This window comes from Anarrhichthys ocellatus, unplaced genomic scaffold, assembly GCF_004355925.1.
Source record: "Anarrhichthys ocellatus isolate YVR2014 unplaced genomic scaffold, GSC_Weel_1.0 scaffold138, whole genome shotgun sequence".
Taxonomy (NCBI): domain Eukaryota; kingdom Metazoa; phylum Chordata; class Actinopteri; order Perciformes; family Anarhichadidae; genus Anarrhichthys; species Anarrhichthys ocellatus.
The window spans coordinates 1,736-20,890 of NW_022280168.1; the positions used below are offsets into that span (position 1 = coordinate 1,736).

Genomic DNA, 19,155 nt, shown 5'->3' on the forward strand with positions numbered 1-19,155 from the left:
GCTCCGACCGCTTGTCGAACCTCAGATCCAAGAGGAGCAATGCGGATTCCGTCCCGGCCGTGGAACAGTGGACCAGCTCTTTACCCTCGCAAGACTACTGGAGGGGTTCTGGGAGTTTGCCCAACCAGTCTACATGTGCTTTGTGGACTTGGAGAAGGCTTTCGACCGGGTCCCTCGGGGGTTCTTGTGGGGGGTGCTGCGGGAGTATGGGGTGCCGGACCCATTACAATGGGCGATCCGGTCTCTGTACGACTGCAGTAGGAGCTGTGTCCGCATTCTCGGCAATAAGTCAGACACGTTCCTGGTGGGTGTTGGCCTCCGCTAGGGCTGCCCTTTGTCTCCGGTCCTGTTCGTGACTTTCATGGACAGGATATCTAGGCGCAGCCTGGGGGCGGAGAACGTCAGGTTCGGGGGTCTCGGGATCGCCTCTGTGCTGTTTGTAGATGATGTGATCCTGTTAGCCTCCTCGGATCATGACCTCCAGCATTCACTGGGCGGTTTGCAGCCAAGTGTGAAGCGGCGGGGATGAGAGTTAGCACCTCCAAATCTGAGGCCATGGTGCTCTGCCGGAAACCGGTGGATTGCTCCCTCCAGGTGGGGACGGAGTGCCTACCTCAAGCGAAGGAGTTCAAGTATCTCGGGGTCTTGTTCACGAGTGAGGGTAAGATGGAGCGGGAGATCGACAGGCGGATCGGTGCGGCTGCAGCAGTAAAGCAGGCGCTGCACCGGACCGTCTTGGTGAAGAGGGAGCTGAGCCGGAAGGCAAAGCTCTCAATTTACCACTCGGTCTACGTTCCTACCCTCACCTATGGTCACGAACTTTGGGTTGTGACCGAAAGGACAAGGTCGCGGCTACAAGCGGCCGAAATGAGCTCCCTCCGTAGGGTGGCCGGGCTCAGCCTTAGAGATAGGGTAAGGAGCTCGGTCATCAGGAGGGACCTTGGAGTCGAGCCGCTACTCCTTTGCGCCGAAAGGAGTCAGCTGAGGTGGTTCGGGCATCTAATTAGGATGCCTCCTGGACGCCTCCCACTGCAGGTTTTCCAGGCACGTCCAACTGGGAAGAGACCCCGGGGAAGACCCAGAACACGCTGGAGGGATTATATCTTCCAGCTGGCCTGGGAAGGCCTTGGGATCCCCCAGAATGAGCTGGAACATGTTGCCGGTGAGAGGGAAGTCTGGGTCAGCCTGCTTGGCCTGCTGCCACCGCGACCGACCCCGGATAAGCTGAGGAAAATGGATGGATGGATGGATGGATGGATGGATGGATGGATGGATGGATGCAGATCTGGGGAGTAACTCTGCCACACAGGGAGTTGCCCTTTACAAGGTTACAAAATGTGTTAACATTTCTGTCTGCCTGCCTATAAACAGATTTTGTCTCCTCAATAGTACAACAACAGTGCAAAACGCAGTCGTGAAACTTTATAGGTGTTGTTGAGAATAAATAAAGGAGAAGATTGGTGTGGTCCAAGCAAGGGAGCAAGACGAAGGGGCCATTGGCTTCCCCATTTTACACCCCTGGTCCGATTTGGCACTGCAGCTGGTGTGATCCCATCATAAGGTGGCCTGTAGTTTGAAATGTATCGGGTTTAATGAAAAGAAATAATTTGCACATTCTGCATCCTTAAACCCATACTGCCTTTTTTAGTGAATTGATTTGAAGCTACAGTTGGTGAGTAAAATGTTGTTTGCTGCAGAGTTGCTGTACCTTCAGTATGGTGTCCTGGCTGTGTTTGTAAGGACTGCACTTCCCCACCAGAATCAGGGAAGGACATGGCATATCCACAGCATAATACACTGTACTAGTGTAGTTTTTTTTAGTTCTGCAATTCAGTTGACATTACCTTTTCAGTTGTTCCGTTGTGCTTTATATAATTCTCCCCCTTCTCTTGTTTGTGCAGCCCTTCTCCAATGGTGTGCAAGTCAGTGATGAGTATGACATCCTTCCCTCACGGCACTCACCAACGCAGTCCACACTTGCCAGTAGCCATAAGTGAGTATATCACACACACACACACGCAAAGTTTCATTGGAAATATCCTGAAAAAGTTTAACCAATATTGAAATGATTTGTCTGAACAGCACATTTGTATAATAGGGGCAGAAAATATTTGCAGCTTCCATGCAGTGGTACATTACTGCAACCAGTGAGCTCCTGCTGAACTTGTTTATAGTTCCTCTGATAAGGCTGTTTTTAGAAACAGTTTATCAAAATCCAGTGGCGGGCCGTGCATTTTATACCTGGGCCTTCACTGCTGTCCTGCAGCTGAAACACAGCTACAGTTATTATTTGTTTCGTGTCAAAATGAAGCTCAACACCTATAGATCCACGAACTGCAGAGAATACGCCTAGAGTGCGTCTCCTCTCTGCTCTGACTGCAGCTGGGACTGCTGCTGCTCGTTCACGGCAGCACCCGCTGCTCGTTCACGACAGTGCAGAACATTCGTGCTTTAACATCAGAGTCAAAACACCAGAACAGTCTCCAACACCAGAACAAGTCGCTAGATTTGTCGCTAGTAGCTTTTGACAAAAAAAGTCTCCATGAGGGTTTGGAAAGTCGCCCGATTCAGCGAGAAAGTCGCCAAGTTGCCAACACTGGCACCGACTAAATATGTCCCTAGAGCAACACTGGATGTAACAATGGTTCCTATCACATATTAAACCAAACAAAAATCTTCATAAAAACAAGTTGTACAAATAATAATATATAAACAAGCATCTTAAAGCTACTGCAGATGTAAAAACAAACGTATTTAACTTACCAGAGCTGCTGTTCAGTTTTTAAAGACAAAGTCCATCCTCCTTTCTTTGTTAATAAAGAGTTTAATCTCACGGTTGTTCAGTACATCCGTGTGTTTTAGTTCCAGTAAGAAGTCCTTCTCCATTCATGGACGCCAGTGAAGACAGTCGAGCCTCCCCAGTTGTATTTCTTGAATATGTTTTAATGCGCTTGAGGTTGAAAATGTCCGCTCGGCAGAGGGAGCAGATATTGGGATTGTCACCGCCCAACATATCACGCTAGCCCACTGACCAATCACATATGGCTAGGCCAGCTAGCAGGCTCTGACACGTCAAAGAATACGCCCAACATGTCAAACTAAAGATCTGATTGGTTGAACACTATGACAATCAACAATATCGTCCCCATTCACTTAAAGTGCAAAGGGATTCACTTGTGAGTCTGCAGGCCTCGGGCCTCTCTTCTTACCTAGAGACACAGAGGTGAAATGTGATTGGATAAAAGCTGCACTGGAAGCAGAGCAACTGAGGAAGACAGTAGCTGTGCAATGAGAAAATAAGCTAATGGGGAAAATATTTTCATAAATTATTAGGGCCCGAGCTACCGACAACGTCGGGCCGCGAAGGCCCTATTGATATTGTACCCGTTTGGGTAAACGTACGCATGGTTGGAGGACTTTCCATGCATGAAAACTCACCAAATTTTGGGGACTTGTCAGGCCTGGTGAATATAGCCATCTGAAAAAGAATGCATCTTTCTGTGTTAAGAAATGGCTCTCTAGCGCCATTCGACGCCCCTCGGCCAGTATGTCAGATTGACTTGAAATTTGACACACATGTCCACTTGAGCTAGAGCTACAAAAAAGCCAATCAGACCCCTAAGGTCCGCCTACTTAGATTTTCTGCCATATTGAATTTAGTGTCAAACACATTTCTGCGAACTCCTCCTACATGCTTAGTCCCATTACTACCAAATTTACTGTGGATCATTACTGGATCTACGTCATCAAAAGTTATCAAAAGCTTTTTGATATCTCTTTTCGTTTACAAGATATGTACCAATAAACTTCTTAGGGGCGTGGCTTAATAGCAATACATACAGTTGTGTGAAAGTGTTTGCCCCCTTCCTGATTTCTTATTTTTTTGCATGTTAGTCACTTAAATGTTTCAGATCATCAAACAAATTTAAATATTAGACAAAGATAACACAAGTAAACACAAAATGCAGTTTTGAAATGGTTTTTATTATTAAGGGGGAAAAAAATCCAAAGCTTTTTCACACAGGGCCTACATGGCCCTGTGACCAAAAAAATAAGAAATCAGGAAGGGGGCAAACACTTTTTCACACAACTGTATAACTTCTCAACCGTTTGTCCTAAAATTACCAGATTTTCAGCATATGTGCACATTGCATCCTCTAACATACCCTGAGATTCATTTTGCATTCAACAACTAGCTGGCGCAACAGTAAACCCTCGAAGTTGTGCTTTTTGTCACTTTTTGCAGATTTCAGCCTTCGCACTTTAACGAACTCCTCCTAGAGATTTTAAGCGATCAACTTCTACTATGGTCAGGATGTTCTTAAGACCTTTGTGATTAAAAGTTATCAAAATCGAGAGTTTTCATCAACACCTTGACGTGGCGGCCATTTTGCCTCATTGTTTATGAAAAAAGAAGTTGTTATAACTCCAAGGTACATTATCTAATTTGCACAAAACTTCTTATGCATGATGCTACTTCAAGCCTAAACATACTTCAATTGAAAATATTTCAATAACTCATAGCGCCGCCTACTGGCTAAAGGAAATGTCATATTTTATACTTTTATTTATTCCTCCTAGCCAGGTTACCTGATGAGTCTCAAATTTGGTAAGGATAGCCTTAAGACATTGATGATAAATCTCCATGAATATTGTGAGTTTTCGTTCCACGCTGTTGCCGTGGCGACGCATAGTTTGCCATGAAAAAGGAAGCTGATGGTTTAGTGGGTTGGGATGCTCAAAAACTCATGGAACTTTGTACATGTGTCACAGGTCATTGGAAGAAATATTTTATATGATTTTCTTTATTGGCCGTTTTAAATTGCCTCTATAGCGCCCCCTACAATATTTCAAAAGAGCAGCCCCAGCGCTACGTTTTGGCTACATGTATGAAACTTGGTAGGCACATGTATCCTATGGAGACCTAAAAATAAGTCTCTTGGGACCATGCTCTAAACCCTACCGGTAGTCTGCCATTTTCAATTTTGTATGAATTTATACAATATTTCGACGATGCAGCCCTCGCAGTACGTTTCACTATCTATATATAAAATTTAGATGTATAACATTTGGTAAACAGATGTATCACATGTAGACTGACAAAAAAAGCCCCGGAGCTCTAAGCTCTAAACCCAACCGGAAGTCAGCCATTTTGAATTTAGTGAAAAAAACCACATTTTTGCGAACTCCTACACGCTGGCTCCGATTTCTACGAAATTTACTGTGGATCATAAGCGGATCTAGATCATCAAAAGTTATCAAAATATTTTTGATATCTCTTTGTGTTTACAAGATATGGACCAATACACTTCTTCGGTGAGTGTCAAAATATCAATACACATAACTTCTCAACCATTTGTTCTAAATTCCCAAAATATTCAGCATATGTGCACATCGCATCCAGTAACATACCCTGAGAATTGTTTTGCATTCGACCACTAGGGGGCGCTACAGTAAACCCGCAAAGCCTACTGGCTAAAGGAAATGTCTGATGTAACTCAGCTGGACTTGTTCCAAACGGTCCCAAACTTCTCATGCTTGATAACACTCATGGCCTGAGGATGTCTACGAGCTAATTTTCAATAATACTCACAGCGCCACCTGCTGGCCAAAGGAAATCTGCATTTTGTGACATACTCCTCCGATTTACATGACTTTTACACAATGTGGTTTACACTTGACACAGAGCTACAAAATGCATGTTTGCACGTGTTCTGTAGCGCCAGGCAGCGGATACAGGAAGCATCGGACTATTTGCAAAGCATCATTTCCGGCATCAGGCGGTCCACGCGGGATTAAAAACGTCTCGCTCGCGGACGCACCTTCCGATGGTCGCGGACGTTCTCGGACGCGCAGGCCGGAGTCCCACCGGCACCCCCGACGCGCTGCAGATTGTGAAGGCCCGTTCATCGCTGCTCGCAGCTTTAATTATTATTGACGTGTATTATTGAAGGAAAAATTATTAAATTATAAAATAGCTATAATTTTGTGATTCTGTTTAGGCTAGCAGAGAAGGCCTTGAAGGCTCTGACGGCCCACCACTGTCAAAATCAATGTCTGTGTAATCCATACGGAGATGAAACATGCTGGACAAAAGTCTGTTCAATCAATGGAACAGAACGTGCATACAAAATCTTTTCGAGGCTGAACAAACTGCAAAGTTGACGCCAGCACTGGGACGTAAATGGGAATAGGGAACAGAACAAAACAGCTGTCTAGTCTGCGGTCTTAAAGCACTTGGACTAGTGTTTTAGATATGAGTAACCTTCAGTTCAACACTAGCCAGTTACTAGCCTTTGCTTTTATTCTAAAGTTCCATCGAATCTGAACCTCCTCCTTTCTTTTCTCTGTGGTTTCAGACTCAGGGACCTTCTACCAATGAGGTCTAGTAGCCTTGGGGAAAAGTCCTGGTTAGACACAGCTTTTAAAAATTATAGCTGAACCTCTAATAGCCTTTTTGCTTCAGCCAGAATTAAATTAGGTATTTCTGTGTATCAGGCTGAAGTGGAGGCAGGGGATAGAGCTGTCACTTCCGATGAAGCTTTAGCTGAAAGGGGAAACTCTGGTCCTGCTGAAAACAATTTAGTATTGTAGGGTGGTTAGAGTGATGTACACACACTTCCCTTACACAAGGGAAAATGCAGCTGACTTGCATTTTGAAAGCATAGGTTATATTTGCAGGGTCACTTGTTTTTATTACTATTTATATAAAGACAACCATTCATTCCCAAAAGCCCTAACCTGAACCTGAATGTTTATTTGGTAATTACTGCATCTACTGGCTCAGTTTACATATTTTTAATATGTTACAGTGGTTATGGTTCGATATTAGGCTGCGTCGGTGTTTCTTGTAACTGATTGGCCAATGAAGGTCCTGCATTATTCAACAGTTCCTTTACTGTTAAATCATTACCTACTGAAGACACAACTGTTAGTGTACTTTGTACCTTTTCAGCACAATGACATTATACTGCATCATAGCAGGTAGGTAAACACAACAAACAGGGTGGGGCCAGTTGATAAGTGGTGCTGCTTCATATTTTCTCATTACAGTACAAAACATTCTTACTGAATTTGGCCTGATGGCTGTGGTCTGCAGAATGTTTTTGTGGAATTATAAAGAGACTGACACGTTGATCAATGTGGTTGAGGGATCCCAGCTGACATAGGGCAAAGGCAGGGTACACCCTGAACAGGTCGCCAGGCTATCACTCACATCTGCGGGCAAATTTAGAGTAACCTAACAGGTCTTTGGACTCTCTGAGGAAGCTGGAGAACCCGTAGAAAACCCACGCTGACATGACGGGATCATGCTTCACACAGAAGAGCCGACCAAACCAGCGGGTCCGACCCCTTCTTGTTGATAGGCGACAGTGATAACTACTACACCACTGTGCCTACTGTGAGTCTAATTGACTTCAATTTGGCACAAGGATGAAAAAGTCAGCTCACACACATGATGTTGGGAACTGCACTACCACACCTAGTGTTGGACAGTGATGGATATTTGTCCTACAAGCATCTAAAACCTGTCCTGTCAAGCGGCTCTCAGTGTACAGTTTAAGTTCTTTATTTCAGCTCAGATTGAGTCTTCTCAGACTGTTGAGATATTTCAGCATTTACTGTAATGGGCTCTGTTTACACTGATGAATCTTTTCAGTTGCAATTTCTGACTGCCGTGTACCTGGAAATGTTGCAAGTCGAAAAGCATTTTGCCTTACTTTGACAAACCGCAGTGCTTTTACATGATGTGTTTTTCTTCCATTCTGACAATACAATAAACAATGCAGTTAATGCAAATGTTTTAGCGGTGACACATTGTTAAAATGTACAATAAGAAATGTAAAATAACGATTTTTGCTGCACCTTTGGCCTGTCCTTGCACCCCAGCACTACAATCCATCCACTCCACTGTGTCTGGACTGCTGAGTCAACATCCAGGTGCATTTTTGGCAATTACTGGAGACTTTAATCACACCACTCCGGATAAAGCCCTGCCAACTTTTCACCAATATGTTGACTGCCCCTCAAGGAACAATAAAACTCTGGACCTTCTGTATGCTAATGCAAAGGATGCATAGAGTGCCACTGCCCTTCCCCCCCCTTGGCAGGTCTGATCACAACCTGATCCTGTTGACACCCAGGTATTTTCCTCTGGTATAGAGGCTGCCTGTGACCACCAGGACTGTGAGGAGGTGGTCTCAGGAGGCTAATGACGCTCTGCAGGACTGCTTTGAGTCTACGGATTGGGATGTGCTGTGTGAACCACATGGGGAGGACATCAACAGCATGACGGACTGTATCACAGAATATATCAAATTATGTGAACAAACCACCATTCCATCCCGGACAGTACACTGCTACCCCAACAACAAGCCATGGATCACCAGTGACCTGAAAGCTCTCCTTAACAAGAAGAAAGCTCAGGAAAGTCCAGCGTGACCTGAAGGTGAAGCTCAGGGAGTGCAAGGACTCCTACAGGAGGAAGCTGGAGGCCAAACTCCAGCAGAACAACGTGAAGGAGGTGTGGACGGGGATGAAGCAGATTACTATCAAGGTTGGAGGGAGACAACCAGGGGGCTCCCTGGAGAGGGCCAACGAGCTAAACTCTTTCTTCAATAGGTTTAGCTCACAGCCCTCATCTGTCTCCTCCACACACCACACCTCCCAATCACCTCCCCCTCTGTCCCCCCTGGTGAGCTGCATGGACTCAGAGCCCTCCACTTCAAAGGGCTCTGCCACCACCGACATAATGACCCCCCCCCTCTCTGTGACGACTGGCCAGGTGAGAAGACAGCTGGAGAGACTCCACCAAGGCAAGGCTGCAGGACCTGATGGCATCAGCCCCAGGGACCTGACGACGTGCGCCATCCAGCTGTCTGATGTCCTGCAACATCTCTTCAACCTGAGCCTGAAGCAGGAGGAAGTCCCGGTGCTGTGGAAGACGTCGTGCCAGGTTCCTGTACCTAAGAAGACATCTGGCCTCAGCGACTACTGACCAGTTGCCCTTACATCACATGTGATGAAGGTGCTGGAGAGGCTGGTCTTGGCCCACCTCCGACCGCAGGTGAAATCATCACTGGACTCTCTGCAATTTGCATACCAGCCTCATGTGTGGGTGGACGACGCCATCATCTACCTGCTGCAACGAGCTCAGTCGCACCTGGATGGAACCGGTGGCTCTGTGAGAATCACTTTCTTTGATTTCTCCAGTGCATTCAACACCATCCAACCAGTGCTACTGAGTGAGAAGCTGCGGGTGGTGGGGGTTAACTCGTCCACCGTCTCCTGGATCACTGACTACCTCACAGGCAGACCACAGTTTGTCCAACTGGGCCGTGTGCTGTCTGATACGGTGGTCAGTGATACTGGAGCCCCACAGGGAACTGTTCTGTCTCCCTTCCTGTTCACCTTGTACACCACTGACTTCCAGTACAACTCTGTGTCATGCCACCTGCAGAAGTTCTCTGATGACTCTGCAGTGGTCGGGTGTATAAAGGACGGACTGGAGGAGGAGTACAGGGCAGTAGTGGTTGACTTTGTGGAGTGGGCCGGTAGAAATCACCTGCGTCTGAACGTGGCCAAGACCAGAGAGATGGTGGTCGACTTCAGGAGGAAGACGACGGCTCCACAACCGGTGAAAGTTCTGGGAGAGGATGTGGACATGGTAGAGGAGTACAAGTACCTGGGTGTCTCCATCGACAACAGACTGAACTGGAAGAACAACATCAACACTGTGTACAAGAAGGGGATGAGTCGACTCTTTATCTTGAGGAAACTTCGATCCTTCAACGTGTGCAGCAAGATGTTGGAGATGTTCTACCAGTCTGTTGTGGTCAGTGCACTGTACTTCGCCGTAGTCTGCTGGGGGAGCAGCATTGGAGCCGGAGACACCAACAGACTTAATAAACTGATTAAGAAGGCCGGCTCCATCATTGGCTGTAAACAAGACAATCTGGAAGAGGTGGTGGAGAGGAGGACACTGAAGAAACTATTATCCATATTGGATAACCCGGACCACCCTCTCCACCACCTACTGCAGGGACAGCGGAGCACTTTCTCCAACAGACTGATCCAGCTCCGCTGTCACAAGGACAGATTCAGAAAAACATTCCTGCCCTCTGCTATATCACTTTATAACAAATCACCTCTGGCCAGATCATCATCCTTCAAATGACTACAAGAACGCTACACGGTTGTTGCTTGTTGTTGGTGATCCTTGCACTACTGTTCAGTTTGTTTAGTTTACCTAGTTGTTAATTTAATACCATTCTAATTAATTGTATATACTGTGGATTTTTAGCATTTTTATTTTTTATTATTCTATTTTTTCAAATTCAATATCTGCTCTGTTATTTTATTGTACTCTATATATTGTGCATTTCCATACGTAATATTTTATTTTACTCTGTAACTTGCTGCTGCGACAAACTAATTTCCCCCAGGGGATGAATAAAGTTTATACCTATCTAATCCACCTCTTAATGGGACTGTGAAAATGCCAGATTGTAGTTTGAATGTAATAACTGTATGAATGGAAAGGTTGAGTTGATAAATCATGATCATCTTTACAGACCCTCCAACCCTTTCAACAGCCCTGTGGTAGAACGACAGCGGGGAGTGATGGAGAGGGTGGAGGACGACTATCAGATCCCTTCATCCAACCTCTGCTTGAGCCAGGCTCCCATCTGCATCTCTGTACCCAGCAGGTACTGGCCGTCTTTCAATGTTTTAAAGCTACTATGGTGATACAGCTATGATGTTCCATTGCAGTTTAATATTTCTTCTCATTCAGGCACTGGGAGAACGGCTCTCCAGAGCCCTACATCGACGAGAAGCCCCCGGAGCCTGGTGAGTCCTGAAACCAGCAGATATGATTGAACATCACAAGTTCTAAGTCTTTTCTAACTCCATAGTACTGTGAGATCATTTCAGCTGATGTAGTGAATGTTGCAATGAGCAGGGTGAATAGGATGCCCACAAATGGTTTGTACAAACTGTATGATCATATGAAGACACCTTATTTGATCCACACTTGAGTCTTAAAACGTTCTAGTCAGAGTCTTACAATCAGAAAGAGACTAAAGGTAATTTCATTTCTTTCCAGTATGCATCAGTTTTTTTGTTGAAATAGATTATCTTGATAACGGTAGAATATGTTATTCTGTCTCATTTATTGAATCAGGTGAAAGTCCACGACAACCATGAGGAACTATCTAATGCCATCAGCAACATTCTTTCTTATTTACTGAAAAACGTCTGTTCTCTGCTTCTGATTGTCAGGCGGACACTCTGAGTCGGTCAGGGGGTTGGTCTCACGGGTGGCACATACAGCCCTTTGCCCCTTCAACACCAGCAAGATACCATCTGACTATGATATCCTGCTGCCCCCACAAGGTAGCCCACCCCGACCTGATCACCTCCCCTCCCCCAGCCACAGCTCCCTGTCTGTCTCAGCCCCTCTGCTATCATAGCCCACTAGTTTTCCCTGTGCAGTACACCTGTGTCGCACTTGTCTTAACTGTAAAATGTCACTATTGTCGCTTAAAAAATCTCCCCGTGTCAAACATATATTCTTGACTTAATCCAATGAATCTCAGGTGATACATTGGGGACATGTCTCTCTGTCATATTCACATGTCATTTTGAAGCTCAGTGTGATAAGATAGATAAGATAAGATAGATTCATAAACTCCAAAATATCATTAGCTTCGTATCATTTCATTAAAATCCTATTCTGCAGTTGGTGTACAGCACTGTCAGATCTTTATTCCAGTAACAGCCCTGTAGCAGAGTTCACATGGTCCCCATTTGAATTGGAATGAATGTACACAATGCTGATGTGATGCTGTAAACAAATAGCAAAGCTAGCCTTTAGATAGAGTTTTTTCTGATTGCAATGATTACTCATTATGTGCTTATATTGTATGTTTGATGTCTAATAAATCCTCCCTCTGGTTTCTGTTAATCCAGAATACCCACAGCAAGTTTCTATCCAGCCTTCGTGTACCTCCTGTCCCAATCCTCGCTCCCTTCTCAGAAATATCCTCTCTTGGCTTTTCTCTAAAGGACAGCATGCCAGCTGCACTTTGGCATATAATGCCATTGCTGGGACATGGTTTAGATTCCATAGCAGCATCAGACAGCTCCTCTTGGAATAAGTAGGAACTGTGAATCAGAGCAGATAGTTCAGTCTTGTCTGTGTTTCAGCATTGGAAGACGCTCCATCCCAGCCTCCTCCTCCACCGGTGAGACACAGCTTCACCGACCTTTCCTCCTCTTCTCCGTCCTCATTCTGCAACTCCTCCACGTCCTCCTCTTCTGTCATTGCACGACCACACAGGCCCTCCTCTGGACTCGAGCACTTTCTGTTAACTCCTGGTAAGCTGGCAAACTCTTGCTTCTCTCTCTCTTCCTTCCGATCAAAATTGTGAAAAAAGATAAAAATGTAGTGCATCTCCTACCGTGTTATGCATATCTAATAGTTTTCTCTCACAGGGGGTAAAGTGTTTATTATGCCGACCGAATTGTTGAAAAATCCACATGGAACAGAGGATTACTTTGTTGACCTACAGATAGCAACAGGCTCCTTTACCTGAATGTCTCTGTTGTCTGTGGTGTAGGCACAGTGTTTGACATGCTGAACAGTGCTGCTCCTCTGCCTCCAGTCAGACGACACGCAGAGCATACTAAAGGCTCCAGGGGCTGCCTGGAGTATGACCATTTACCAGCCAGTCAAGGTAGGTACCCTCAACCTTCTCAGCAAATGCACACATATGACTTAAAACACGGATCCAGATGACCGAGGAAGTTGCTTTGTGCAGACGGGCAAAGTTTGTCTGAAACTTTGAAATCCAAATCGGCTTAATTGTGTTTGGTTTCAGCTTTTTCATTTCCCAGAACGTATCCTGTTTTCCTTAAAGCAGGCCAACAATGTTTTGCCATCTCTGGAATTGAAGAGATATCTGCAGTGAATACCTTAATATCTGCTTTGTAAGACAGTGATTACCTAATAATAAAGGTCCAAACTCAGGCGATATTGGAATGTCAAAGCTTTTGTTCTGTGAAGTCTACAGACTTCGAGACCACTAATTACCAACTCAAGTTTCTCCGGGGGGCCAGGGGCCTTTTTCCACTGACATGATTTCTCTCCTTCTCTCTGTCAAAGTATCAATGGACTGTTTGCAGGCCCCTGCCAGGCCGCCCAAGCCACTGCCCAGGAAGATTCCTCCAGACATTAAGCCGGGCAAACCTCACAGCTTGGAGTCGGAGAACGTTGACGCCAAAATCGCGAAGCTGATGGGGGAGGGCTACTCCTTTGAGGACGTGAAGCGGGCGTTGATGATCGCCCAGTACAAAGTGGATGTGGCCAGAAACATTCTGCGCGAGTTTGCCTTAGTGGCCCCGAGACTGAACCTGTAGTCCAAGAGACAGCGAAAGGGGAGCACAACAGTAAAGCTGTGCCTCTGAATGGGCCGACGAAAAAGGGCTCCTTCATTCTGCTTCAACTACAGTATTCAACAGAAACATTTCGAGAGACTTGCCTTTTGTTACCGAACAGAGATGATGATGCTCAACAAAGTGGCTAAAACCAAATCACTGTAGAACACAGAGAATCACAAAAGGGAGAAAATCATCTGTGAATGATTTAAACCTGTGAAAAAAAACAGAACCCGACTTGGTGTTGTTTACGGTGAGCTTTTTGCCAGTGCTGTTTGGTTCCAGGCCTGACTGTATGCCTGTTTTAAAGCCCTGATCCTGCTGCTACTGTTCCTTTCACACCCTGGCACCCTTCAGATTTTAGTTTGAAGGGCCTTACAATAGAACACAACATCTCTAGCTCTTTTGCACTTATATGCACAGCCAATTTGTAGGGGTCATTCTTATTTACAGCCAGTGGGGGGAGCCAGACTCCATTATTTCTCTTCTCTAACTCCTTGTGTTACTTTCTTATTTTCTTGTTTCCTTGTTTCCTGTTTCACCGGCTCCCTCCTCCTAATCCCTTGTCCATTAGAGAATACTTCAGTGTTTGTCCAGGGTCTGGCGGGCTTAACAGGATCTGGTGAGCTGGGAGTGGTTAGATGGAGCCAGAGGATGCCTATTGATTCACTTGTTTCCCCCAGACCTGGAAAAAACTGTACCACTGCTACAGAAGAGCACTTTTTGTTGGACTTGGTCAAGAAGAGTGACTCATGGAGAGGGTGAAAGGCTTAGTTTTGCTCTTTGATTCAGACCAGAGGATTAATCAGCTTTCTTCATCCGAGGACAGCAAGCCTATGAATGTATTTGTTCTGCATGAATGAGCGATACCTTTGTACATTTTCTCCTCGACAAAAGCCAGACGATCATGCCTGCATTTCAGCTCAAGCATTTAAATGGCAGAAGCCGACCTGTTGTGTAGATCAACGAGCCAGATGTTGTCTGTTGGAGCTCTGCAGCCTCCTGTCTCCACTTCAATTACACAGCCATCATATGTCCACATTTGCCACATATTTGAGGAATCACTGTCTGATTTGGAGTGAAAGTTACTGTAACAATTTCACATTTTTTCCTGATGTAGAGTTGTAGAGTGATCACAGTAAAGATGAACAGAATACTGCAGAGCATTCAAAGTATGAGATGAGATGAGATATAGTTTCACAATCAGAAACTGTTTATTGCCAATGTATGTTGCACATACAAGGAATTTGTCATGGCGGGTGGTGCATAACATTAAACAATCAACAACAATCCACACTGCAAGAAATAGAAACATATTACAATTTACAATAGAATATAAAAGAATACAAATATAAAATAAAGTGCACAAACAGATAACGGTACTATGAACAAGTATGATGAAGTGGAGTATAAAAGAAACAATTTGGTTTTACTAGCCTCTTTCCTTTAAAGTAGTATGAAAAGATGTTGCCAGACTTGTTAGAGATGTAGTTTGCCATAAAACGGCTGTTTACTCGGCTATTATTCTCAGAAACATTGAAGGACCATTCCAGGTTATCATTTGGGCGGGGCGACCTTGTTAATTAACCTACTTGTGATTGACAGGTTGCTACCAGAGTCAAATATGGCATATCTAACACAGCGTCACTTCTCCGCAGTCCAAATATGGTCGCTTCCGTTCACTGGTTGCACAAAACCAAGATAGCGATGACCAAAATGTCAAATTCAAGGCTGCAAAGCTGCAGCCCACAAAACAGTGATGTCACGACAACTACGTCCTCTTCTTGTATGCAGTCTATATTTTAACCAAGTTTTTAAAAAACCCTGTCGTATCATATGAATGCACCTGTTTCTTGTCCCATCCTCTATCTAGCGATGTTGAGAGGTTACAGCTAGATTATTTACTAAGGAAATCTTTACATATCCAAATGTATTTTGTAGGAAACGTGGGGCTAACAGGTGGATCCTGACGGTACAACGTGATGTGTCAATATGATGTAGTTATAACTAATGTATATCAGGACTATAGTAACTTTTATGTTATTAACAGTTGATGCACCCTGAGACAGCCTCTGGGTCTGTGTGTTTGTGTTTGAACACACAAGCAGAGTAAGTCAGGGAGATCCCGGTGTCTATACAGGGACGAGCTGAAGAAACACAGAGATGCACCTCCAGGCTCTCTATACTCTGCAGCCATTATTAGGCTATCAAAATGTATTTGAGATGATGTATTGTATTTTTGTCCAAGGTGGAGCTTAAAAATGTTGATGGATTTAAGTCTCCTGTGATTGAGGCTCCTCACAAAGCAAATCTCAGTGTTTCTGGTGAAAGACTTCAGGCTCAGTTGGAACCTCCTGATAATACAGCAGGAGGAAATGATAAAGCAGTACCAATGATACAGCTCCCTGACTTTCATCTTTACATCCACATGTGTTCATAATGAGAGAGTGACGCCAAACGTGAAAGCACTTTCTGTACTTGAGTGGTGTTTTTGTGTGTTGGAATAAGTCAGCCATTTTAACAGCTTCCATGTTACCATAGAGACAAGGTTGCCAAAAGGTTGCTGTGTTCATGTAGAAATAATAAGTATGGCTGTCCGTGCTGCATAATCAACCATGGGAATAAAATGATGCTTGGTGATGGAGAGAAAATACCCATGAGTGAATGTGCTCTTAAAGTCCACAATCTGGGAGGCACAAAGCTGATATTGATTTATTCTTTTAGTCATCTGGTCATCTGTACCCCCCCCCCACGTCTTTACATAAAGAGGATGTATTCCTTCCACTGCCATCCTTTCCTTCCTTGAGCAGTACTATAAACCGCACTGTGGTTTGAAAGGACCCGATGTTAATCTCGGGGCTTTAAACAGTCCACAGAGAATTATTGATAACGAGCAACGCTGTAAACAAAGAGAGTCTGAGAACCAAGTCTCTAGTTTCTGTTATCATCCACAGTGCAGACACAGATTCACAAAACATTTGACCCCATGCAGCAAAGCCATGAAAGTATGTCAGCTAAACAAAAACACACAAATAAACATATAATTAAGCACTTGGATAATGCCGAGTCATCAGCTAAGCAGCTTTATCTGCTCCCCTAATCACCATGGTTATTTACATTTCAGCATTCAGTTGATATTTATTGTCACAATTGACAATGCTTTTCGTACTGAACCAGAAAATCCTCTGAATGAAATGTGTGAGACTGCTCTCCGGATTAGAGTATAGTTCATGTTACTGATTCGACCCTCGTCTGGTTCGTCTGGTTCATCTGGTAGAACGAGCCTCTTCATGTTCACATATGAAATTCAGTGGCATTCCCTTCAACGTGATGCTTCATTTTAGCTCTGGTCAGTTTTCACTTTTATTTTCTCAAACTTGACCTCCTCTTGGCTCAGTATTGTCCGTGCATTGGACCTTCTTGTGAAGCGGGTAAGTGGCCTTAGGTTGCAAAGTAAGCAATTTTTATTTTCTAATGCCATTTTCGTATTAAAGTGCTCTGGTGACAAAAACGTGACATGAATATGTAACGCATAAAGTAATGCGCAGTTAATTTATATATTATTATGCTTTTTTCTTGATATATTATTTTCATGGATAAGTAAATAAAAAGTCACGATTCCTTTGTTTTATTTAATGATTTCTTGGTGTCTGTCTGTCTGCCTGCCTGCCTGCCTGTCTGTGCGCGCGTTGTGTCCTGATACCATGGGAGGCTTCTAGTGAGTCGAAAGAGGTTTGATTTGTTATAGTAATGCAACAGAATGGTGGTGAAGTCGCGCGTGATTATGACTTCAGCGAGCTTCACACTGCCCGCCAGCTACTGACTTCAGAACCGGAGAAACCTCTTTGAGGTAGTGAATAAGTAAGGAATGCTGAAATTAACTGGAAGTTATGAAAGAAAGTGAGAAATTGACTCCAGAAATGCCTGTGGAGCGCCATGCTACTGTTAGCACTCCAAGTGGTTAGTATAAGGAAGAGTCATTTTTATTAACCAAAACACACATTCTGCTGCTGATCTATATTTTTCATGCAGATCCAACCCAAAATGGATCCTGCTAAGTGGTGTTTATGTATTCGAAGACTGATGTATATCCTTCCTCTCTGCCACAGAGACACATCAGTTAGGACACTATTGCACTGGGGGACATGTCCACTAGGGGTGGGGGGGAAAATCGATACAGCATAGTATCGCGACATTTTGCGTGGCGATATTGTATCGATACACGGACGCTAAGTATCGATCTTTTAGTATATAAACTATAAAAACAAAATGTACTAGAAAAATCAAATCAATTGCTTTTTCAGTCCACTAGATGGTGCTGAGTTGTTTTCTGGTGAGGTCAGCAGAGGTGCCGGGTCAGCGTGATTGGTAGGAAGTTGATCAAAACAAAGATGTAGACATCGGAGAAAGAAATCAGAAATGCACCATCCGCGTTTAAATCAGACGTCTAGACTTATTTTGAATTTTTTAACAAGGAAGGGAAGAAGGACATGAATATGACACATGGATATGACACCGTTGCGGCATTTTTTCACCTACACAGCCGTGCCCAAGCTCTACAGAGATGTGAAGCTTAAAGTTGTGGAGTCTTTGAGTACAGCAGAAAGAGTTGCATTAACTTGCGATGCGTGGACGTCAAGCGCAGTGGATTCCTATGTGACTATAACAACACAATATCTCAGGGGACTGGTGACTGCTGTCTCTCGTTTTCCAAACTAGAGCAGTACACGTAAGTCACACCGGGGCAAACATTACAGACCTCCTGCTAAATGCAGCACAAGAATGGGGGATTGCCGACAAAAACCTGATGGTTGTAACAACGCTTCTAACGTGGGCGTTGCCGTTCAGTTAGCGAGATTCCTGCATGTGAAGTGTTTCACTCACCCGCTCAATCTGGCCTCACAACGGGGTTAAATCTGCCAACAGTAGCCAGGCTCATGGGGACAGTGCGGCGCATAACTGGCTCTCTGCCCTTGACGTCCACGCATCGCAAGTTATACTGAGTTATATAACTCATATATCGTACTGATATAAGTTATCGACATGTTTGCATTTAGTTAAGTTGGACTATGTAGTAATACAAACAGTTCAGTTTGTCAGGTGCATGCAACATTTATGACATTGTTGGTCAGTCTGTCTGCTTAACAATCCTATTTTACTGCAATAAAAATGATTGAAGAGAGATGAACAGACTGAAAACTTTATCATATTATTAGATAAAACATCTTGACACAGTTTTCCTTTGGGGACATAATTTGAAGTTGAAAAGAGTAATAAATCACAATATATGTTATCGCAATACTCAGAATATCGCAGTATCGTGATAATATCGCAGTATCGTGACCTAAGTATCGTGATGATATCGTATCGCGGGACCTCTGGTGATTCCCACCCCTAATGTCCACGGGGGTGACCGTGCTAAGTGGATAGCAGGGCGGTCCTTCAATCAGAGGATCGGTGGTTCAATACCCGGCTCCGGCTCCACTAGTCGCATGTCAATGTGTCCTTGAGCAAGACACTTAATCCCAAATTGCTCCCGTAGCTGTCCTACGGTGTATAGATAGATACTGAATTGTAAGTCGCTTTGGATAAAAATGACTGCAATGTAATGTCCATTCATTACCACGAATGGACATTACATTGTAGTTTATTTTCCCTCACTGTCCTGCTGTAAACCTGAGCCAGCCCTAACTATAAACCTGAGCCAGCCCTAAC

The 19,155-nt window shown here is 44.4% G+C and overlaps 1 protein-coding gene across 2 annotated transcripts; it reads left to right on the forward strand.

Moving 5' to 3' along the window:
* The first annotated feature begins 1,212 nt into the window (after positions 1-1,212).
* On the forward strand, positions 1,213-14,688 carry LOC116399962 (E3 ubiquitin-protein ligase CBL-B-like). Of its 2 annotated transcripts, none has more exons than XM_031877511.1 (7): positions 1,213-1,993; positions 10,575-10,709; positions 10,796-10,851; positions 11,284-11,397; positions 12,211-12,381; positions 12,624-12,740; positions 13,169-14,688. In XM_031877511.1, exons 2-7 carry the CDS (start codon positions 10,624-10,626, stop codon positions 13,420-13,422), a joined length of 798 nt encoding a protein of 265 aa, XP_031733371.1. In that variant the 5' UTR covers positions 1,213-1,993; positions 10,575-10,623; the 3' UTR covers positions 13,423-14,688. The 2 variants fall into 2 exon arrangements, with proteins under 2 accessions (XP_031733371.1, XP_031733372.1); XM_031877512.1 differs by having other exon boundaries at positions 10,596-10,709.
* The last annotated feature ends 4,467 nt before the right edge of the window (positions 14,689-19,155 follow it).

What these genes read in the sequence shown, in the direction of transcription:
- LOC116399962 (XM_031877511.1), top strand. Translation starts at nt 10,624, where the DNA reads ATGGAGAGGGTGGAGGACGACTATCAGATCCCTTCATCCAACCTCTGC. An exon ending in GCACTTTCTGTTAACTCCTG is followed by an intron (nt 12,382 to 12,623) that starts GTAAGCTGGCAA and finishes TCTGTGGTGTAG; the next exon opens with GCACAGTGTTTGACATGCTG. An exon ending in CCATTTACCAGCCAGTCAAG is followed by an intron (nt 12,741 to 13,168) that starts GTAGGTACCCTC and finishes TCTCTGTCAAAG; the next exon opens with TATCAATGGACTGTTTGCAG.